The sequence below is a fragment of the Protopterus annectens genome, chromosome 12.part0, assembly GCF_019279795.1.
Source record: "Protopterus annectens isolate FY-2018-M chromosome 12.part0, PAN1.0, whole genome shotgun sequence".
NCBI lineage: Eukaryota > Metazoa > Chordata > Ceratodontiformes > Protopteridae > Protopterus > Protopterus annectens.
Window position 1 is genome coordinate 1,377,568,070 of NC_056746.1, and position 20,000 is coordinate 1,377,588,069.

General features: G+C 42.8%; 1 protein-coding gene across 1 annotated transcript in view; it reads right to left on the reverse strand.

Moving 5' to 3' along the window:
• The window catches only part of LOC122817219 (sodium-dependent lysophosphatidylcholine symporter 1-like), a 985,499-nt gene that overhangs the window by 914,738 nt on the left and 50,761 nt on the right, over positions 1-20,000 (reverse strand). Inside the window, exon 2 of the mRNA XM_044090437.1 lies at positions 17,522-17,641. Within this exon, the coding sequence (XP_043946372.1) occupies positions 17,522-17,641 (120 nt within the window). The remainder of the gene's footprint in view (positions 1-17,521; positions 17,642-20,000) is intronic.

Here is a 20,000-nt window from a genome sequence, read left to right on the forward strand (position 1 = left end):
TGGGCTTCTCATTCCTAACTAGGACTGCCTCACGGCATCGTTCTTACAGTGGATAATAAAAATAATACTTACATTTTTGTCAGTAATGCATAGATACTGATTTGCTGTGAGAAGCTCCATCGCTTCAAATTCATTTCTTGGTGAAATTGTTAAGATTTAAAATTGTCAGTGTTACATCAATGAAACATCACAATTCTCCTTAGGTATTTGACTATAGGTTTATGAAATAAGTTATCAACAGCTTCTCAATTTCTGCAGTAATATCCTGTGAAAAGACACACACACACGACACACACGCACATGTACACACGCACACACATCCTCAAACATGGTTGTAACTGCATATACACAATGTTGTGGTATATAAACATTTTGAGATTATAGTATTCTCTCAAGATTAAGGGTACGGAGTGCCCCACTTTCTCATGCACATATATATGTTTTATGTATATTGTGTACACATGCACAGGGTTGTTTTGTCAGGTCTGTGTAGTTTGTAAACCCATTCCTTATTATGAATGAAGAGTTTCCTCAAATGTTTTAAAATTGCAGCATTGTGGGTAGTTTACCCGAGTGTGGTACAGATAAAGAATCATGGAATAAAAAAGGCCACAAACAATTGTAGAATCCTCCAAAAGGGTCTCACTGAGATGGATACCTGGTGTCAAAATCATGGCCTCAAGCTAAATGCCAAAAAGTGCATAGTCATCCCTTTGGAAAAAACGAAGTACCCACAAACTACCACATAGGTGGTAGTCCCCTAAATATGGAAGACGTAATAAGGGATCTGGGGACCCAAGTAGACAGTAATCTCACCTTTGATAATTACACTGCCAAAGTGGTTAAAAAATCCTTCTATGCAGCCCACCTAATCACAAAAAGGTTCACATCCAGATCAAAAGAGGTCATTGTGCCTCTCTGCTCATCACTCATCTGACCTATCATAGAGTACAATGCCCCATTTGGGATGTACCTTACAAGACACCTGCAACAGCTGGAAAGACCAAAGATGTACCTCACCAAGAGGATCCCTGGCCTCAAACAGATGCCCTATGCAGCTCGACTGAAGAAACTCCAGCTGTATTCGATTGCATACCGCTTACTCAGAGGTGATCTCTGCCTGACATACAAGGCCATGCTCAACCCAGAATTGATGGACATGCTCCACCTAAAGAAAACCTTATCCCCTCGAGCCACACACTCTAGGGATCTAAACCTCACCGCAACAATAAATAGGACGTGCTGGAGGGATAGATTCCTGTCCCATAGACTTCCCATGCTTTGGAACAAGATTCCAATCTACATTAGGCAGAGCTCCTCGCTAACACTCTTCAAAAGAAACCTTGACAAGTGGATGGGAAACAGAAAGTTTACCTCGGGCATCACTTCAGTGGCTCTGCTGGACAGAGGCATAGGGAACTTATCTAAGGGGGCGGCGAAAGCCGACACATTCTGGCTAGGCTTATAAATGCTTTTGGGCAGATAGCCTAGTACCTACCTATGAACCTGTAAGTTCTATGTCTCAAATTTGGCTTGTTGTAATCGCCATTTTATGAAAGTCCTGTGGTACGGGAGTTTTAATATGTGTTATATCTTGGATCTCTGCATATGGTCTCTAATTTTGGTTGAAGTCAAAATGGCCCACTTGAATTAAGCCAGTTTGTCTCTTATTAAACAAATGCATCTTTAATTACATATTTGGACACAATGCTGTTTTATTTCCTTCCTTAATGAATAACACAAATACATATTTAGGATATTGGGAATAAAAGACAGCAATTGTGTGTTCAGCAACACTAGAGCTTGACATTGAAATCTGACATTTCAGACATTTGTAACTATATCTTTACTTAAAATGCAGATTACTTTTTCAGGCATCAGCTTTTGTTAGCTTTAACCCTTCCTGGAAACTTTTGTGTTGCAGGTTTATTTTATGTAAGTTTAGGAGATCATTATTTAGCCTTTAAGACCTGTGGCAAGTGTGAGAATGGAAAACATGCAAAAATATGCTATTGTTAAGAGAAATAAATCTTCTTCATTTCTTGCAAATGTTGCAGAAAACAGATACTATATTTAAATGGTGTGCTGGTTTACTACGATGTAAACTAAAAGAGATGACTAGGAGTATACTGCAGCAAATGTTGGCTCTGGTAATAAGTCTGTAGATTTACAGGAAGCTGTGGCTTGTACAACAAAGTCCCATGTTTTCGTGTTTCAGTAAGAAATGTTGGACTTTGAGCTTCTGAAAAGAAGGCAACCATAACTTAATGTGGAGGATAAGTAGAGTTTAATTCTCAGGTGAGGTGTGAAGCACATTTGTTTTTAATTAAAATGTGCCATGTTAAGGGCGCTGGTGATGCTGTGCTGAATAGCTTTGTATGTGACGACTGTCCATTTATAGGCACCTGCTCTGGTGATAGAGTGTGAAGGACAGCATCAGACTTTAGTCTCCGTGTGATTATGCTGTTATTGTAGAGCAGCTACTTTTCATTAATGAATTAAAGATTTCCACCTGACTGTTTTGAGTTAGTGTGTTTTCTTTTCAGTGATTGTGTTTTCTTCTTCAGTTGTTTCCTTGAGCTGTGTTTGACTAATGTGGGTGGCTGGTACAGTGTCATTGATTGTTAGCAGACGGTGTACTAGTTAATCCATTTGAAGCCTATACAATGCAGTGGTACTGGTATACCCAATTACTTGCTCCTCCTTGTCCATAAGGGATAGAAAGTTAGGCCTGAAGTAATTGTGCAGTTTTCCATCCACTCATCTATGTTAAGACTTAATAATAGTGAGAGAAGTACTTTGCTTTACAAAAATCTGAAGCTTGTTCCAGAGGTAGGGGTTACTCTGGAAGGGATAACTGTCACTCCGAGTGTCCTTTATGTTGCAGTATAAACTTAGGTCTTGCTGATATGCAGCAGATTAATTAAAGTTTTGTAGGCCAAGCGTAGATCACCACATGGAAGTCTATAGAGACTAGAGAAGAAAGATGGGATTTTTAAATATAACTAAGGGAGCTCATACCTGACATTCTTTGGTGAGGAACCACTGCAATTTTTCAAGTTGGGTTACTTGCTTGGACAGGTACATGCCAAAGGGTACATTGTATTCTAGTAAGGGGCTGATGACGGACAAGTAGGGGGGAATGATGACCCTTTTGAATGAGAGGAAATATAGGATGGTCAAAACAGAGTTTGTTGTTTGTTATCCATGCAGCTGCCTGAATCTTTGGAGACACTGTCAGTTTTTTATTGGAGGTGTTACATGGTAGGTGTGTGAAAGTTCTTGTTTCTGAAACTATGTGTTACTGCATTTTTTGGGGGGGGGGAGGGGGATACAGGTTTAGGCCACAATCCTGATACCATGAGTTTGTCCATTCTTTTCCGGAATAGTTTCTTAGCAGATGTTGGTGTGCAAAGCATAAGACAATAGGGTATGTCATTACAGTTAAGTATTGTGTGTGACAACACAGCTCATAAATCATAAGATGAAGTATTATTATAGCAAAGTATCTAATCTGTATCAGATGAATAATGAAAAGCACATCAGATAATAGCAGAGTTTTCCACCTTGAAAAAGATGTTTGCTGTTTCTCCATGCCATTAGTGTGTCTTTGCATAAGAAGTGATATACAGGATTTAGCAAGGCTACTAAAATTTGATAAGAACTTGTTGTAATGATGAAGTAATCCCAAATATGCTTTAATTTCATTAATATGTGTGCTAGAGGGAGCGTCTAATGCTACCATTGTAGCTGCAAGATGTCACTATACTGTCTGCTATTTCTTTTGCAGAGAAACACATACATTATTTTATTACGCAATTCTGCATCTATGCAAATATTCCCCCTAGTGTGGCAAATTAACTAGAATATTCTCTTTGTAAATTGCAGTATGAAGTACATTTGAACAAACTTTGTATTGCTATAAAATATAGACTGGTTGTATGCAAATACTTTTGGAATATTTCTAGTCAAATGTTGCTTAAACTGATTATTCAAAACAGTTCATTGCTAAGCATGGTTCATATATAATTTTGAAAATTATTGTTTCTGATAGAAGGGTAAAATGCTGTTTCATTCAGGGTATGGTTTATTTTTCCAAAGAATCTGTTGGTTAATAGTTGATTAATGAACTCTTTATTTTTCCTAAAGGCTTGGTTTGAAATTTTTTATTGCCTCTACCAAGAGACCAGTCACTGGAAGAGTACCTCAGACTTCAAATTGGGAGCTACCATAGATTCCTCCACATGACACTAGCATCTTGCAAGAGCGTCAAACACAGGCAAATGACTGGTGCTAAAGCCACAGATTTAAACTCAATTCCAAGAATGCATTATAGTGCCTTTTGGGAAGATGTCTGCCCATGTTAAATTACTCCATCAATGAGAAATTCCTAAGATTTGACCTGGTAGTTAGGGATCTGGGAACATATTAAGGCAGTAATCTAGCTTTTGACCAACACATAGCCAAGTTAGTAAGAAAATCATTCTATGGCACCCAGCTTATAAGTAAGGATATGACATCCAGGTCAGAGAAGTTATAGTACCACCTTACTTAGCTTTTATCAGTCCCATCATTGAGTATAGTGCCCCATTCGGCATGAACCTGACCAAGTATATGCAACAGTTGGAATGCCCACAGAGGTTCCTCACCAAGAGAATCCAGGGTATTAACACATTGTATTATACAAATCACCTTAAAGCCATATCTTTATACTCGGCCTCCTACAGGTTACTGAGATGCGATCTGTGCCTAGCACATAAGGCATCCTCAGATCCAGCTCCATGGACCTTAAACTGATTATTCAAAACAGTTCATTGCTAACTGTGGAGAGGCTGAGGTTGAACAGTGTGTTTAGGTGGGGGGGTTAGTTCGTTCTGTAGTTCGTGCAAGACACGGCCTGGGACACCATCTGGCCCCATTGACGCTGTGCTTTTGACTTTTGAAAGGGCTGTTTTCACCTGTGCGTTTGTGACTTCTGGGACACTACACTTTTCCGGTATTGTTTTGGGCCCTTTTGGGGGTGAGAGGGGGGTGAAGTTTGCACTGAATCTATCTGCCAGGATGTTGGCAATATCAGTAGGTTCAGTATATTTTGTGCTATTTTGCACTAGCTTAAAGCATGTCTGTGAGTTGTCACTTAGATGCTTGACATAGCTAAAAAAGGCTTTGTGGTTATCTTTCGAATCCTTGGCTATTTTTCTTTCGAAGTTAGCCTTGGATGATTTTATGAGGGACCTTAGTTTTTTACTGATACTGATCAGGGATGTCTTTCCTTCTTGGGATTTGCTTTTTTTCTGAACTAGTTTCCTCCTTCTATTGTATATCCTGTTTATGGTAGGGGTCCACCAGACTGGTTTCCTTCTCTTAGGGGAGTGAGTCTTGGTTTTGCTAGGGATGGCACGATCCATGCATCCTTGTAGGTGCTCATAGAGTGCATTTGTAAAGGTTCCTGCATCTTGGACACTGTTATCCTTTAGCGTAAGGTGAAGTTTGCTATAGAAAAGTTTTTCACTGTAGTTTCCTTGGTTGCAGGTGGTGGTGTGGTGTGGACATCCAAAGTGATTAGTTTATGGTCTGATCTAACCAGTGACAGGTTGACCTCTGGTGCGGAACACCTGTTTCCCATATTGGTGATGACCAGGTCCAATATGTTTTCACCTCTGGTAGGGGAGTTTACCAGCTGACCCAGGTTATTTGAGTTGATAAATGCCAGGAAGAGCTGGACCTGGGAGTTTTTTCCCAGATAATGGTAGGGTAATTGAAATTGCCCAATATCAGGTGTTCGGTAGGACCTTCATGTTTTCCAGTGTCTCCAGAAAGGCGGAGTTGGTGGTCCTGGGTCATGGAGGGTGATCTGTAGCAGGCCACAATTTACATTGCAGATTTGCCCGATGTTAGTTGCACATGAATGATCTCAGAGGTATCATGCTGCGCCACTAACCTGGAGGTTTAGGTATCCTCGATGAATATGAATACACCCCCTCCCCTTTTGTGTTTCGGTCCATGTTCTGTGGTCGAAATGTGTGGTATGAGTTGTAGCCCGGTAGTGCTGGGGTGCTCTGTGAAGCCTTGAACCAGGTTTCAGTTACTGCACAGATGTCGAGGTTCTCCATGCTGAGGAGTGCTTCGAGCACATGCATTTTGAGATTTAAACTCCTGGCGTTGAGTAACATAACCCTCAGTTTTTTATTTGTGCTGTTTACAGAGGTGGGTTTGACTTTTGAGCCTTGCCTAAAAAAGACACTATGGGGCAGCAAGAGCCTTGGCCAGTATTCAAAAGCCTAGGGGTGATAGGTGCAAGCCGTCTGTTGCGAAGCAATGAGGCTTGTTGAGCATGTCGTCCCAGGCTGACAGACACTGGATCCCCTTTGAATGACACCAGAAGTGTAGCCAATTGTTGAAATTGATAATTCTTTCTTTATACTGCGGTATCATTCTTGGTGAGGGCAGGATGCTACTCAGGGTCAGGGTCATACCCGCCTTGGTTACATGATCAGAGAGCTCTTCCATGTCTCTTTTCATGTAGTCCAGGCAGGTACGTCTCAAGTCATTCACACCAACATGAACAATGACAGAGTCATATTTGTACTTGTTCTGGAGTGACCTAAGTGCTTGTGTTATGTGGCGGATCCTGGCACCTGACAGGCAGCTAACAGTAACCTTCTCCTTGTTCAGCCTAGTGAATAAGACGTCAGTGTGCCTGACTATAGAGTCACCTATTACTAGTGTGTTGGGTATGTTATTTTGCCTTAAGGGCTGTGATTGCATGGCACACTGGTTTTGTGAAGTATGTGTTTCATGGTTTGTGTTGGGGGGTGAAGGTTGCTTGGATGTCTGCTTTGGAGGTTTCTGTTGCTTTTGCAGATTTTTATTTAGAGCATCTGAGTATGTTTTCATGTATTTATGTGTGTTTTTTGTCGGTGCTGGTTTCATAGGTCTATATGAAACTGGTGGTGTGATGCAAGTAATTCCCTTCTCCTCTTGACTGTGTGGTCCAGTCTTGGGTTGAGAGAGCTTAGCCTCCAGTTTGGCTGTATAATTGCATCTCTCGCATGCATTAGTGTTTGGCGGTAGGAGGAGAGGGGTGTCTGTGTACATGAGGCAGTTGTAACATTGCCTCAAAATGCCCAGATTCACCAGTTGGACCAGAGAGTACACCTGAAACTGCCCTTTGGACATGCCTGGATAGGTACAGTGAACTGTTTTACTGACTGGCTGGTAAGGTCGAATAGAGAGCCTTGTCCTTCTCTACAGTATAGGGGGGTTTAGAGCTAAGGTTTATTAGTGCTTGCTATTAGTTTTGAGCAAGTGCCAGGCTGAGAAGTGAATGGTTTGACTGCTTAAGTTGAAAGTTTGTTTAGATCCATGGGAAAAATTGAAGAGTAGACTTTGTGGAGCCGGGAACAGTTATACCCTAGCTAACCAACGCTGCCCACCATGCAAAACTGTGCAAATGTGGGTTTTATAGCAGGGAAATGAAAGCGAAATTAGCCAAAAATGGCCAATAAACCACTAATTTCTGGGCTGAAATCACTCCTCCAGGGACAGATACGCTGCTCAAAGCTCCCCTCTCTCACAGGTAAACAGAGAAACTTCCTTCTATCCAAGTAAGGTATGGGCAAACACAGAAACTTGTAACACAGCCCTGAATTCAGCACTAACCTGAAAACTAGTGTGTTAGGTATGTTATTTCACCTTAAGGGTTGTGATTGTGCGGCACACTGACTTTGTGTTTTATGTGTTGTCTGGTTTGTGACGGAAGGTGCACATTTTTTGGGTGTCAGCTTTGGAGGACTCTGATGCTTTTGCAGGTTTTTATTTAGAGCCTACAAGTATGATTTTGTGTATTTATGTGTATTTTTTGCCAGTGCTGGTTTAGTATGTCTATGTGAGGCTGGAGGTGTGGTGCAAGTGTTAACCTTCTCCTCATGATTGCCTGTTCTAGTCTTGGGTGAGAGAGCTTAGTCTTCAGTTTAGCTATATAACTGCATCTCTCGCATATGTTAATGTTTTGTGGTAGGAGGAGAGGGTTGTCTGTGTACATGAGGCAGTTGTAACATTGCCTCAGGATACCCAGGTTCACCAGCTGGACTGGAGAGTATACCTGAAATTGCCCTTTGGTCATGCCTGAATAGTAGGGTGAGCTGCTTAGTCACTTGGTTGGTGAGGGGTGAATAATGAGCCTTGCCCTGCTGGGCAATCAAGTGTCGGGGTATATTAGTGCTTGCTGTTAGGTCTGAGCAAGTGCTGGACTGCAGGATACTTTATAAGTGATTAGGTTAAGAGTTAGACTACTTTCAAGGGAAAAAACTGAAGAGGAGACTTGGAGGAGCCGGGAATAATTTACAGCAGGGAAATGAAAGAGATAGAAATTAGCCCAAAATGGCCTATAAACTACTAACTTCTGGGCTGGATCCACTCCTCCAGGGACAGATGGCTGCTCAAAGCTCCCTCTCTCACAGGTGAACAGAGAAACCTCCTTCTATCCAAGTAAGGTATGGGCAACTCAGAAACCTGTAACACAGCCCTGAATTCAGCACTAGCCTGAAAACTGGACTATACTAGCTTAGAAAGGTGGGAAACAAGGAAAAATGTTTTTTGAAAAGATACAGAAAAAACAGTAAAAATATACACTTAAAACAGCTTTAAATGACTATAAACAGTAAAAATACACTTAAAACAGCTTTAGATGACTACAAGCAATCAGAAAAGGCTTTTAATCAAATTACCCAATTAACCAGTAAAAAATCTCAAAACTGAGCCCTGTTCCTGTAGTCTTCAATCAGACAAGTTCTAACTGCACACTCCTGCCACTGGGGTGGAGGGGAACATTCTCCAAAAAAGAAGGCCTGGATTAGTGCTAAAGTTATATAGATAAAGCTAGATTCAGCAGGCCAGAATCTAGTTTATGCGACAGCAAACAAGGCACACCAATTTCAGTAAGAAGCAGTTCAAATATGCAGGCACTATAAGCCTTTAATCAGAAATTCCCAGCTCAGAAGGGCAGAGTCCAGCCTCTCCTCCCACAAGAGTGCAGACCACAAACCTTTTTAATGTAAAATGACAGGCCTGAAGCCCAAGTACTTAAACCATGAACTAATACACTTTTAGAATAACAAACACTGAGCCTTCAATCAGCAGTTCCCAACTTAGAAGGATGTAAGCTACCTGTCCTGCCACAACAGAGCAGACCAGAAACCTTCTTAATGTAAAACAACTGGTTTGAAGCCCAAGTGCTTAAACCAAAAGGCTTAGAATGATAGCTACACTTTAATCATGTTACTACCAAGCAGTAATAAATATAATGTATACTTTTAAGAAGGCCTGGATTAGTGCTCAAGTTATACAAACAAAGCTATATTCAGCAGGCCTGGATCTAGTCTATGATACAGCAAACAAGGCACACCAATTTCAGTAAGAAACAGTTCAAATATGCAGGCTCTATAAGCCTTTAACTAGAAATTCCCAGCTCAGAAGGGCAGGGTCCAGCCTCTCTTCCCCACAAGAATGCAGACCACAAACCTTCTTAATGTAAAATACCTGGCCTGAAGCCCAAGTGCTTAAACCAGAACTAATACACTTTTAGAATAACAGACATTGAGCCTTCAAATCAGCAGTTACCAACTTAGAAGGTTGTAAGCTACCTGTCCTGCCACAACAGTGCAGACCACAAACCTTCTTAATGTAAAACAACTGGTCTGAAGCCCAAGTGCTTAAACCAAAAGGCTTAGAATGATAGTTACATCAAGCAGTAATAAATACAACTGAGTACTTTTAAGATGACACAAAAGCAAAATAAAGTAGGAAGAAACACAAATACAGTGAAAGCAGATGAATAAAGTGCAATTTATTTATTTTTTTTGAGTGAGCAAATGAAATGGGCCCAGGAGGAGTATCCAAATGCAAATTTACAAGAGGGGCGGGCAGTTTAAAAGCCACCAAGATTAACACCAAAAGCAGGGAGGGTGGGTGGTAAACTAACTGAAAAAAAAACAGAGCCACAACTTCCAGCTAGATAGTATTTAATGCAACACAAGTAAATCAATTTAAATACTGTATTATTTGAAAAAAGTGCAGATAAAGACTTACTTAAATTCACTTATACGTCCAGTTGATTGCAGGTAGGTCTTAGCTGGCCAAAGCTCAGACTTTAAGCAGAAAATAATCCAAAATAATAAGTTATGTACCTACCATAACGTTCCATGTTAGTTGTCTTCTCTCGCCTTCTTTCTTGCTTGATGGGTTCGGAGCCGATCCCTCGGCTCCGACTCGGCACTTGCTAAGCTCGAGAGTCACTTTTACCAGCTCGAGGCAGCCCCATATCCCATGATGCAAGGCGGTAAGTACCCAGATCTCGTTTGATGACAAAGGGCAATAGCACCAAGCATAACATACTTCCAAAAGGAAGAAAGAAACTTACAGATGGAATAAGGACCAGGTCTGAATGGTCTTCAGCATAACAGTTTCTTATAACAAGGTCTGTCCAGGCCAGGGGGAAGGAGGGAGGGTCGCAAGAAAGAAGGCGAGAAGACAACTAACATGGAACGTTATGGTAGGTACATAACTTCTTAATGTTAAGTTGTCAATCTCGCCTTCATTCTTGCTTGATGGGACCGCGTCCCTAGCACCTCTATCCTGGGTGGCTCAATGGAACAAACTCTTGAGGACTGTAGAGCCAAAACTGGCTCTGTCCCTGGAGGCCAAGTCCAATTTGTAATGGGAAACAAAAGTGTGAGGAGTGGCCCAAGTGGCGCTGCACAAATAGTGTCCAAAGGAAGTCTAGCTTGAAAAGCTGTAGAAGTAGCTAAGCTCCTAGTTGAATGTGCTTTAGGTTTTGAGCACAGCTGTTTTCCCCTGAGCGTATAAATTTCAGAGATGACCGAAGAAAGCCATCTGGACAAGGTCACTTTAGAAACAGGAAGGCCTTTTTATTATCCGCATAGGAAACAAAAAGTTGATCAGATTTTCTAAATTTTTGTTCTGTCCAAATAATATCTAAGTTGACGGTGGACATCAAGATAATGTAGCTTTTGTTCAGCTCTATCTGAATAGTTAGGGAAAAATACAGGGAGATCAATGGATTGATTCAAATTGTTCTTTGAAGCGACCTTAGGCAAAAAGGTTGGGTTAGTTCTCAAGGATACTCTGTCTTTGTGAAAAACCAAATAGGGGGGTCGAACCGACAGAGCATGAAGTTCAGACACCCTCCTGGCAGATGTAATAGCCACTAGGAATAAAGTTTTCCAAGAAAGATGTTTCAGGGAACAAGAAACAGCTGGCTCGAAGGGGGGAAGAATCAAGGATGTCAGCACTAAATTTAGATCCCACTGAGGAGGAGGATTCCTGATTGGAGGCTTTAGTAGGAAAATTCCTTTCAAGAAGGCCCTGCAGAGCCTATGGGACATAATATTATGATCTGCGACCCCGACATGAAAGTTGGAGATAGCAGCCAATTCAACTCTGACTGTGGAAGAAGAGGAGCCTGCATGAAAAATCTCTGCTAAGAAGTCCAGGACTGCCTGAACAGGGGCAGTAAAAGGATCAATATTCTTGGCCTTAGCCCAATAAGAGAAACGTTTCCATTTGCTTGTATAAATCCTCCTGGTAGAGGATTTTAGTGAAGCCACTATGATGTCTCTAACTGGGTTAGAGATCAAAGGAAGCCTGGCTAAGGAAGGAAGTGGAGCAACCATGCTGTGAGGTTGAGAGAAGGAATTGACCGGTGCAGCTGACCCGATTGGTGAATCAGAAGATCTGGCACTGGGTCCAGATGCCACGGCTGCACCAAAAGGTGATGATGGAGGAACGGAAACCAAACTTGTCGAGGCCAGTAAGGGGCAATGAGAATCAATTTGGCCCTCAAAACGGTAGCTTTCTGGATAACCTGAGGGATCAGAGGAAAAGGAGGGAAGGCATAAAGAAGTCCCTGGGGCCAATCCTGGGTCAGAGCGTCTCTGGGGGGATGGCCTGACAGAGGGAAGAGAGAGAAGAAGTCTGGGCATTTGCTGTTTTGGGGAGTAGCAAAAAGATCGCAACATGGGCGACCCCATTCCAGAAAAATCTCTTCCGCTATAGATTGCTTGAGAGACCACTCGTGAGGCATGAGAATAGCTCTGCTCAATCTGTCCGCTACAATGTTGGTTTTCCCAGGGATATGCATTGCTACCAGAAACCGATGAGAGGAGATCGCCCATTGCCATAGTCTGAGCGCTTCTCGACACAAGGGGTAGGACTTGGTTCCGCCCTGTTTGTTGATATACCAAACTACAGACATGTTGTCTGTGTGGACTGCAATTGTCCCTACGGGAAGAAAGTCGCTGAGGGCTTGCAACGTTAAAAGCACTGCTCTCATCTCCAGGACATTTATGTGCAGATGGTACTCGGACGGCTGCCACGTCCCATGAACCATCCTGCCCTGATAATGACCCCCCCACCCGATCAGGGAGGCATCCGTGGTGACAGTGGCTATCGGGGATGGGGGTACAAAGTGCCTGCCTTGGTGAACCTGAGGAGATGTGATCCACCAAGCAAGATGCTCTTTGCATGTCTGTGTCACCAGTATCTGGTGACGCATTGGAAGTTGCTGGTATGACCATTGTGTGAACAGCATCCACTGAAGAAGGCACATGTAGAATCGAGCCAGGGGGAAGAACAGTAATGGCCGCAGCCATGAGACCTAATACCTTTAGAACCATTCTGGCCTGAACTTTCTTGTTGGCCAGAATGATCCTGACATGACTCTGAATGTCTGAAACTCTTTGATCTGTAAGGGTAGCTGACATCCGAACAGTGTTTAAGTTTGCGCCTATGAAGGTAATAGACTGGCAGGGCGATAAGGATGACTTTTCGAAGTTGATTGAGATGCCCAAATGAGAACAAAGGTCTATTGTGTAATCCCTGGCTTGTATAAGCTGATGCCTGGTGGTGGCTGACAGGAGCCAGTCGTCGAGATCTGGAAACACCTGGAATCCTTGGCGTCTCAGGTGAGCCGTGACCACTGCCATGCATTTGGTGAACACTCTGGGGGCTGTAGTGAGACCAAAGGGCAGGGCTCTGAACTGGAAATGACTGGACCCCAGCCGAAAGCGGAGAAATCTCCTGGAGCGTCTGTGAATTTTGATGTGATAGTGCATCCTGAAGATCTATTGAGCACATCCAGTTGTCCTTCTGTAAGAAGGGCAGAATTGACTGAAGAGTGACCATTTGGAATCTTGTCTTCTTGACAGACTTGTTGAGTCTGCTGAGATCCAATATTGGTCTCCAGTCTCCCATCTTTTTGGGGACCAAAAAGAACCTTGAGTAGATTCCGGGCTCTGAATGGTCTATTGTAACTGGCTGAATGGCTCTTTTTTGCAGTAGTTTTGAGACTTCTAACTCTGCAATTTCCCTTAGACCGGGTGGTACATCTGGAAGGGAACTTGAGGGGAAGGGACTTTCCTCGAAAGGAATTATGTAACCCTTGGATATGATCGACTGTACCCATCTGTCTTGAGTGAGGGAATGCCAGGCTTCTGGGTACAGTGATAATCTTCCCCCGACTGCCTCCAAGGAGGGACAGCCGGGTAACACTTCAGGGATGCTGAAAGGGCTTGTCAGAGAGAGGCTCCCTGTTTCCCTGGTTTTTCGGACCCCCTCTGCCTCTAGAGCGGCGTCTGTTGTTGTTACCCTCTCTGCCTCTAGGGGTAAACTGACCACGTGAATCCGGCGTGACTCCTTGGGATTTACGGAACCACATTTTCCCACCTTTCTGTCCTTTGGGATAAGGTCTAGAAGGGGTGGAAAAACGGACTCCAACAGCAGAAAGAGTCTTGCCGTCCTATTCGCACCTGGTCAAGGTTTCCTTCACCTGAGGGCCAAACAAAGCTGACCCATCAAAGGGAGAATTTGTGAAGGACGCCTTAAAGGGATCCGCAAAATCACATAGCCGCATCCAGGCTTGGCGTCTAAGAGCCACACCTGTACCTGCGGCTCTACTCGCTCCATCCGCAGCATAAGATATTAGCCGCATGGAGGAGTTTGCAATGGAATTGAGGGTTCCTAGCTGCGAAGCAATTTTTCTTGAGCCCCTGCAGCTGTAGGATCCTGAACTACTTCACCCAGCTCCTTAAGGATATCCCTCTGGAGTCTGGTGAAGTGACATAGGTAATTCAGCGAGCATAGCAAAGGTCGCTGAGGAAAACATCCGCTTACCGTACCTATCCATGGTCCTAGAGTCCTTATTAGGAGGATGGACGGGCACGGAAGGATCTGCAAGTTCCTTTTGGTGGCCGCAGCCACCACCATGGCATCAGCGGGGACACCCTTAGTGAGGAATTGCTTGTCACACGGGGCAGTGATAAATTTTGAAGGCCTCCTAGGGACTGGCTCTACAGAGTCAGGAGCTGCCCACGCCTTCGTGCAATAACCTGCATAAGGGGTCGAAGGCGGAGACACCCAGGAGGTGGAGGGCCGAGATCCAAACGCCTCTAGGTATACTGACTCATCCTCAGAGGGATTGTTGGTGGGCCAGTTTCCCCTCTGTTTCAGGAGTTCTAGGATGTCTGAGAAGGAGACATCCTCAGAGGGGATCTAGGGGATCCCTCTGACTCATCAAAGTCAGTATCCAGTGACAGACTCGGGGAGTCTACATGCTTCCTCTTACAAGTCCTCTTCCTAGGAGGAACTCTCGAAACATCAGGAGAATCCTCGGAAGAGGGGAAAATTCCCAATGGGGAAACCTGAGGCGGAGGATCTCTGGGTCCTGTAGCAAGAGAAGTGGCAGAGATGTCAACAGGTACTATAGAGGGAGGAGCTACGGGAACAGACTGCTGACTGATACCAGTGGCCAGCACACTCTTCATCACCTCGAATGCTCCCCTCCCAGGCAGGTCCGAGAGAACCCGTTCGAAAACTAGGAACTCCAGGGACCACCGAAAGGGAAGTCTCCAAGGCAGATGTCGGAGCCGAGCTCACCAAGGCCGAGGCTCCAAGGGGAAGAGCGGGCTCGGACAAGGGTCCGATGCCACTCACCCCCTCGGAGGAGACCATGGAAGCCCGACCACCGAATCCCTCTAAGGAAGGTCTCGAAGAGGAGATAAGAGTAGAGGCTGAAGGAACAGAAGGGGGTATCCGTCCTCCAGCCGTAGCAGTAACCATTCCCGAAGACTCCAACTCCAAGCTCTGGGGTAGAGTTGAAGGAGGAACTGTAACGGGGTGTGGACCAGCAGTCATCTGTTGAGACGGACTATGTAACATTTGGGCCAGTACCTGTGACTTAAGTAATCTACTGACCACCCTCTCTAGGTCGTGATCTGACAGTCTGGATGACCTTGAAGATCGGCTCCGATGGCTCCGTTCCGAAAGAAGAGGTGAAGCCGGAGCTGAAAGTATCGGCTCCAAGGAAGGAGACCTCGACCTCTTCCTGGAATGAGCCATCGGAACCGATACTATAGATCCTGTCGGAGCCGACTTCTCGGAGCCGACAGGAAGCCTCGATGTATCGGCTCCAGCCAGAGCCGATACAGCCACCAAAGTAACGGTGTCGGAGCCGATCAGAGCCGACACCGATGCCTGTGCCACATGGGTGTCGGAACCGATCGGAGCCGACACCGAAGTGGTCGATGCAGATTCGGCACCGATAGCCATCGGTGCCGAAGGCTTTAAGCCAGAATCGGCTCCAGCCGGAGCCGATCTCGACTCGGAACGAGTCGGAGCCGAGGCCGCAGGCTTAGACACAGAAGCCTGGGCCTTGGAAGATTTAGCTGATTTTGACGGAGCCGACTTAGCCGGAGAGCCCTCCGGCTTAAGAAGGCCCCTAAGTATCAGCTTGTTGCGTCTTTCCTGCAGGACTCTCTGGCTGAAGGAATGACAAATAGCACAGGAGTCCTGCAGGTGAAGAGGCCCCAGGCAATACAGGCAAGAAGTGTGACAGTCTGTCAGAGACATCTTCTGACAGCACGAGTCACACTTCTTAAAACCTGAGACCCTCTCCTTTGACATGGTGCTTAAAACACACACACACACCAGTCAAAAAATTTAAATTAAAGAAAATACCAAAAGGTATTCCTAAAAATAAACACACAAACACCCTAACAGGGAGGGGATGGGATGGGTAAAGTTTGACTAAAAAATATTAAAAGAGACAGGGATTTTCTGTCAGGAAATCTAAATAATTAACTTATAACTAATAATAAAGTGGTTTTTTTAACAAAAAGGGGCTTTAATATTAATAAAGTGAATCACTTACCAGGAGCTGGTAAAAGGAGGACCTCATAAGCGAAGCGGCAAACGAGATCTGGGTACTTACCGCCTTGCATCATGGGATATGGGGCTGCCTCGAGCTGGTAAAAGTGACTCTCGAGCTTAGCAAGTGCCGAGTCGGAGCCGAGGGATTGGCTCCGAACCCATCAAGCAAGAATGAAGGCGAGATTGACAACTTAACATTGTACCATTTATATAAGGCAGAAACCGAAGATCAATGAAGTGAAACTTCCCCCACTTATCACTGGCTATGCAGGAATTCTAACTAGTACTAAGATTCTAACAAGCATTAACTGAAAAAACAAAGCCACAACTTCCAGCTAGATAGTATTCAATGCAACACAAATAAATCAATTTAAATGCTGTATTATTTGAAAAAAAGTGCAGATAAAGATTTACTTAAATTCACTTATACGTCCAGTTGATTGCAGGCAGGTCTTAGCTGGCCAAAACTCAGAGTTTAAGCCTACAATTATAAGTCCTTAAAAAAACAGTTTAGGTTAATTATAATCACTTCTCATCAGAGGTCTGAGAAGGGTCTGGATTTAGCTATCTAAATGTGTAGTGTAAATGTGGTGGGTATTACTACTACCAAAACGTCAAACATTCCAAAAGTGTTAGCAGACTATAGTCTGTAGTTTTTTTTTTTTTTTCAATGAAACTTTTACACTATCAAAGCCTGAGGCAGGTAGCACTGTTGCTCAGTGCATTTCTCTACCAAAAATATATAATAAAATAGCTAAAATTGTGCCAAACGTGTACAATAAAAATAATTAAAAAACAATAATTTTCTCTACTTTCCATGTAGAGAAAAATGCTAATAAAACCTGAAGCACCCTTCCCTCAAATTAAACAGAATATCCCAGAGAAAATAAATCATGACTCTGGAGACAATCAGAAGTGTGTGTGTGTATTCAGGCAATAATTGTGGCAAAGCAAGAAACAAACATGATAATGAAAAACAGTTTCATATCATGGCTGTGAAAGACTAGAATTCCATGTCCAGTCAAATAAAAATAAAAAAATAAATAATAATAATAATAATAACAATAATGTGAACTTGGATTTCAAATCCTGTCAACAACTCAGTGGAGGGGGCTTCAATTCCTCTGCAGCCCTTTACTTAATTAAGAACAAAGTGATGTTGCTGTACCTTGGAGTATTTGGAATGGTCTCCTGTGGTGACCTAATTTGAAGAGAATGCTTTTCCCACTCAGTGATGTGTCTAAAAGTCCTCATGACACTCCCATCCATGTGGCTAGAAGCCAGAGAAATGACTCACCTGGACAACGTCCAAGAAAAAGATCTGTAGGAAGAACCCTATAGCATTTCCAGTAAGCTGGTATGGAGCAGCACCAACAGCAAAACAAATCTTCCTTCGGAATGGCAACTCCAGCTTTTTCTGCAGGGAATAGGATAAGTGACCTGTTACAATATTGAAAATACAGTAGTAGTAACAACAACTGTAGCGTGTCAGGAAAAACAAATATAAATGCAACAAGTGTGTACAACAGCAGCTTCCTTAATACAAGAACCTTGCATTAAACAGCAAATGGATGTTTTCAGGTAATTTCAAAGAATCCTGTTGAGACACTATGCAATGTGTACTTTTTTTTACAGGAGCTACAGGTCTCCGTGCATAAGAGACAAAGACTTTAATCACTATGCCTACTGTGATGTGCTCCTTCAGCTGTACATTCCATTCCCATAGCTAGAGGCACACGGGATGAAACTGACTATAGGTAAGACAGTTGTAATGACAGAAAATATGCGAAATCAGAAGAATCTGAAAATTAAGATAGAAGGGAAAACAGTGGAACAAGTGAATAGATTAAAGTATCTGGTAAGGATGGTTGAGGAGAGAGGAAGTCTGAATAAGGAGGTCAAAACTAGAATAAGAGGGGCTGCAGGTAACAATCAGCCAGCCAGACAAAGGATGACCACAAAGCCTTGTTATAAAGCTCAGAACAATGCTCAGCACCATGCTGTTTGAATAATGACATTACATACCGGAGCCCAGAGGACATAGTTAACTTATTGACAGACGAAATTAGCTCAAACGTTACACCCTTCTCCCCTTCCATATTCTGTGATCACATACCCATATCTAAACAAACTCCTCAAATCTCCCAAAAATTAATTGCGGGCGCCTGTTTTTTTTTTTTTTGTAATATGGGACATAGGCTCAAGTGGATATGACAAGAAACAACTGTATAAAAGACCAAGCTGCTAAACAATACATGCACGTAACATAAAGGTTGGGGACAATAATTACATAAGAAAATGATGCTTTCTGTAATGTCTTTCAATCTGAATGATCTCACAGGTAAATAGAAAAAAGAAACAGTAGTGAGCTATATTTTAAAAAGTAGACTGCAAATAGCTATGCTACAGGAGACACACTTGGAAAGAACTTGAACATGTGGACTTGATAAAGAAAGGTTTTCAGGGTTGTTATTCAGTGGAATACCAGGGGCAAAGAAAAATTGGAGTACTTATATTAATTGTAACAGGAACGTCAACAGTGATAGAAGAGGAAAAAAGCCAGTAGCAGTAGATTTGTAGTACTAAGGAGATACTGGCAATGGAGGAGGATTACACGGCATGTATTTATATTCCACTGAAAACTGCTATAATAGAGCTTAAGGACATTCTGGGAGAAATATTCAACTTTCAGCAAGGAATATTACTCATAGGTGGGGGCTGGAATTTGATTTGCAACAGTGAAGATGTGTCTGGGGAGCCCAGAAGGGAAAATATATCAAAGGAGGGCAGATTGTTGAAGAAATTTATGAAAATGTTTGGCATAGAAGATGTGAATTCAGTACTAGGAGTTCAGAGTGAACTTGCATATTATTCTCCAAGATACAAAAATTGGGCTAGGATAGATACATTTTATATCTCACAGGAACATGTGCATTTAATTGAAGGTTTTGGAACACATCCAATAACTATTTCAGATCATGCACCAATAATAACTAAAATAAAAACACAGGGTAATGAAATAGAAATGAGACACTGGCGCTTTCCTACCTATCGGATGAAAAGAGAGAAAAGGGTTTTGGAAATTATTCAGGAGCTATTAGAGAAGACAGATATTTCTTCTGAAAATATGGCTGGGGAGTGTGATAAAAGTAAAGTGGAGTTTAAAACTAGAGTGGAAATAAAGGAACGGGAGATATAGTTAAGAAGTAACAAGAACTATTTAGAGGGACTGACAAATGTTAAAGTACTGCAAAATAGGGGGAATCTCACACTACAAGAAGAGCAGCAACTGCAGAATGCTTAGCAGAAAATAGGGATTACCTTGATAATATGCATGAGTTTAGAAAGATTGCCGTCAAGCCACTGATAACTCTAGAGCACAAAAACATTTAACACAATGACTCAAGCAACAGAAAGTAGAAAGGGCTGTCACCAAGCTTAGGGAGCCTATAACAAGGAAGATAATGACATCCTGTAGAAGTACTAGAAATATTTCAGAAATTTTATGAAAGTCTGTATAAAGCAAAAAAATATGGAAATCAAGAAAAGGTGCAAATGAAAATGTTTATGGAAGAATTAAATATGCCAAGGTTAGAGGTAGATGAGGCTCAATTACTAACAGGATAGGAGGGAATGAGATAAAAATTGTGATGTACAACCAATCTACAGGAAAGTCCCCAGGAATAGATGGTATTCCTGTGGACATCTGGAAGCTAGGATTGAAAAAACTGATAAAGATCTGGAAGGTTTTGTTAAACAGTATTTTAAGAGGAGGA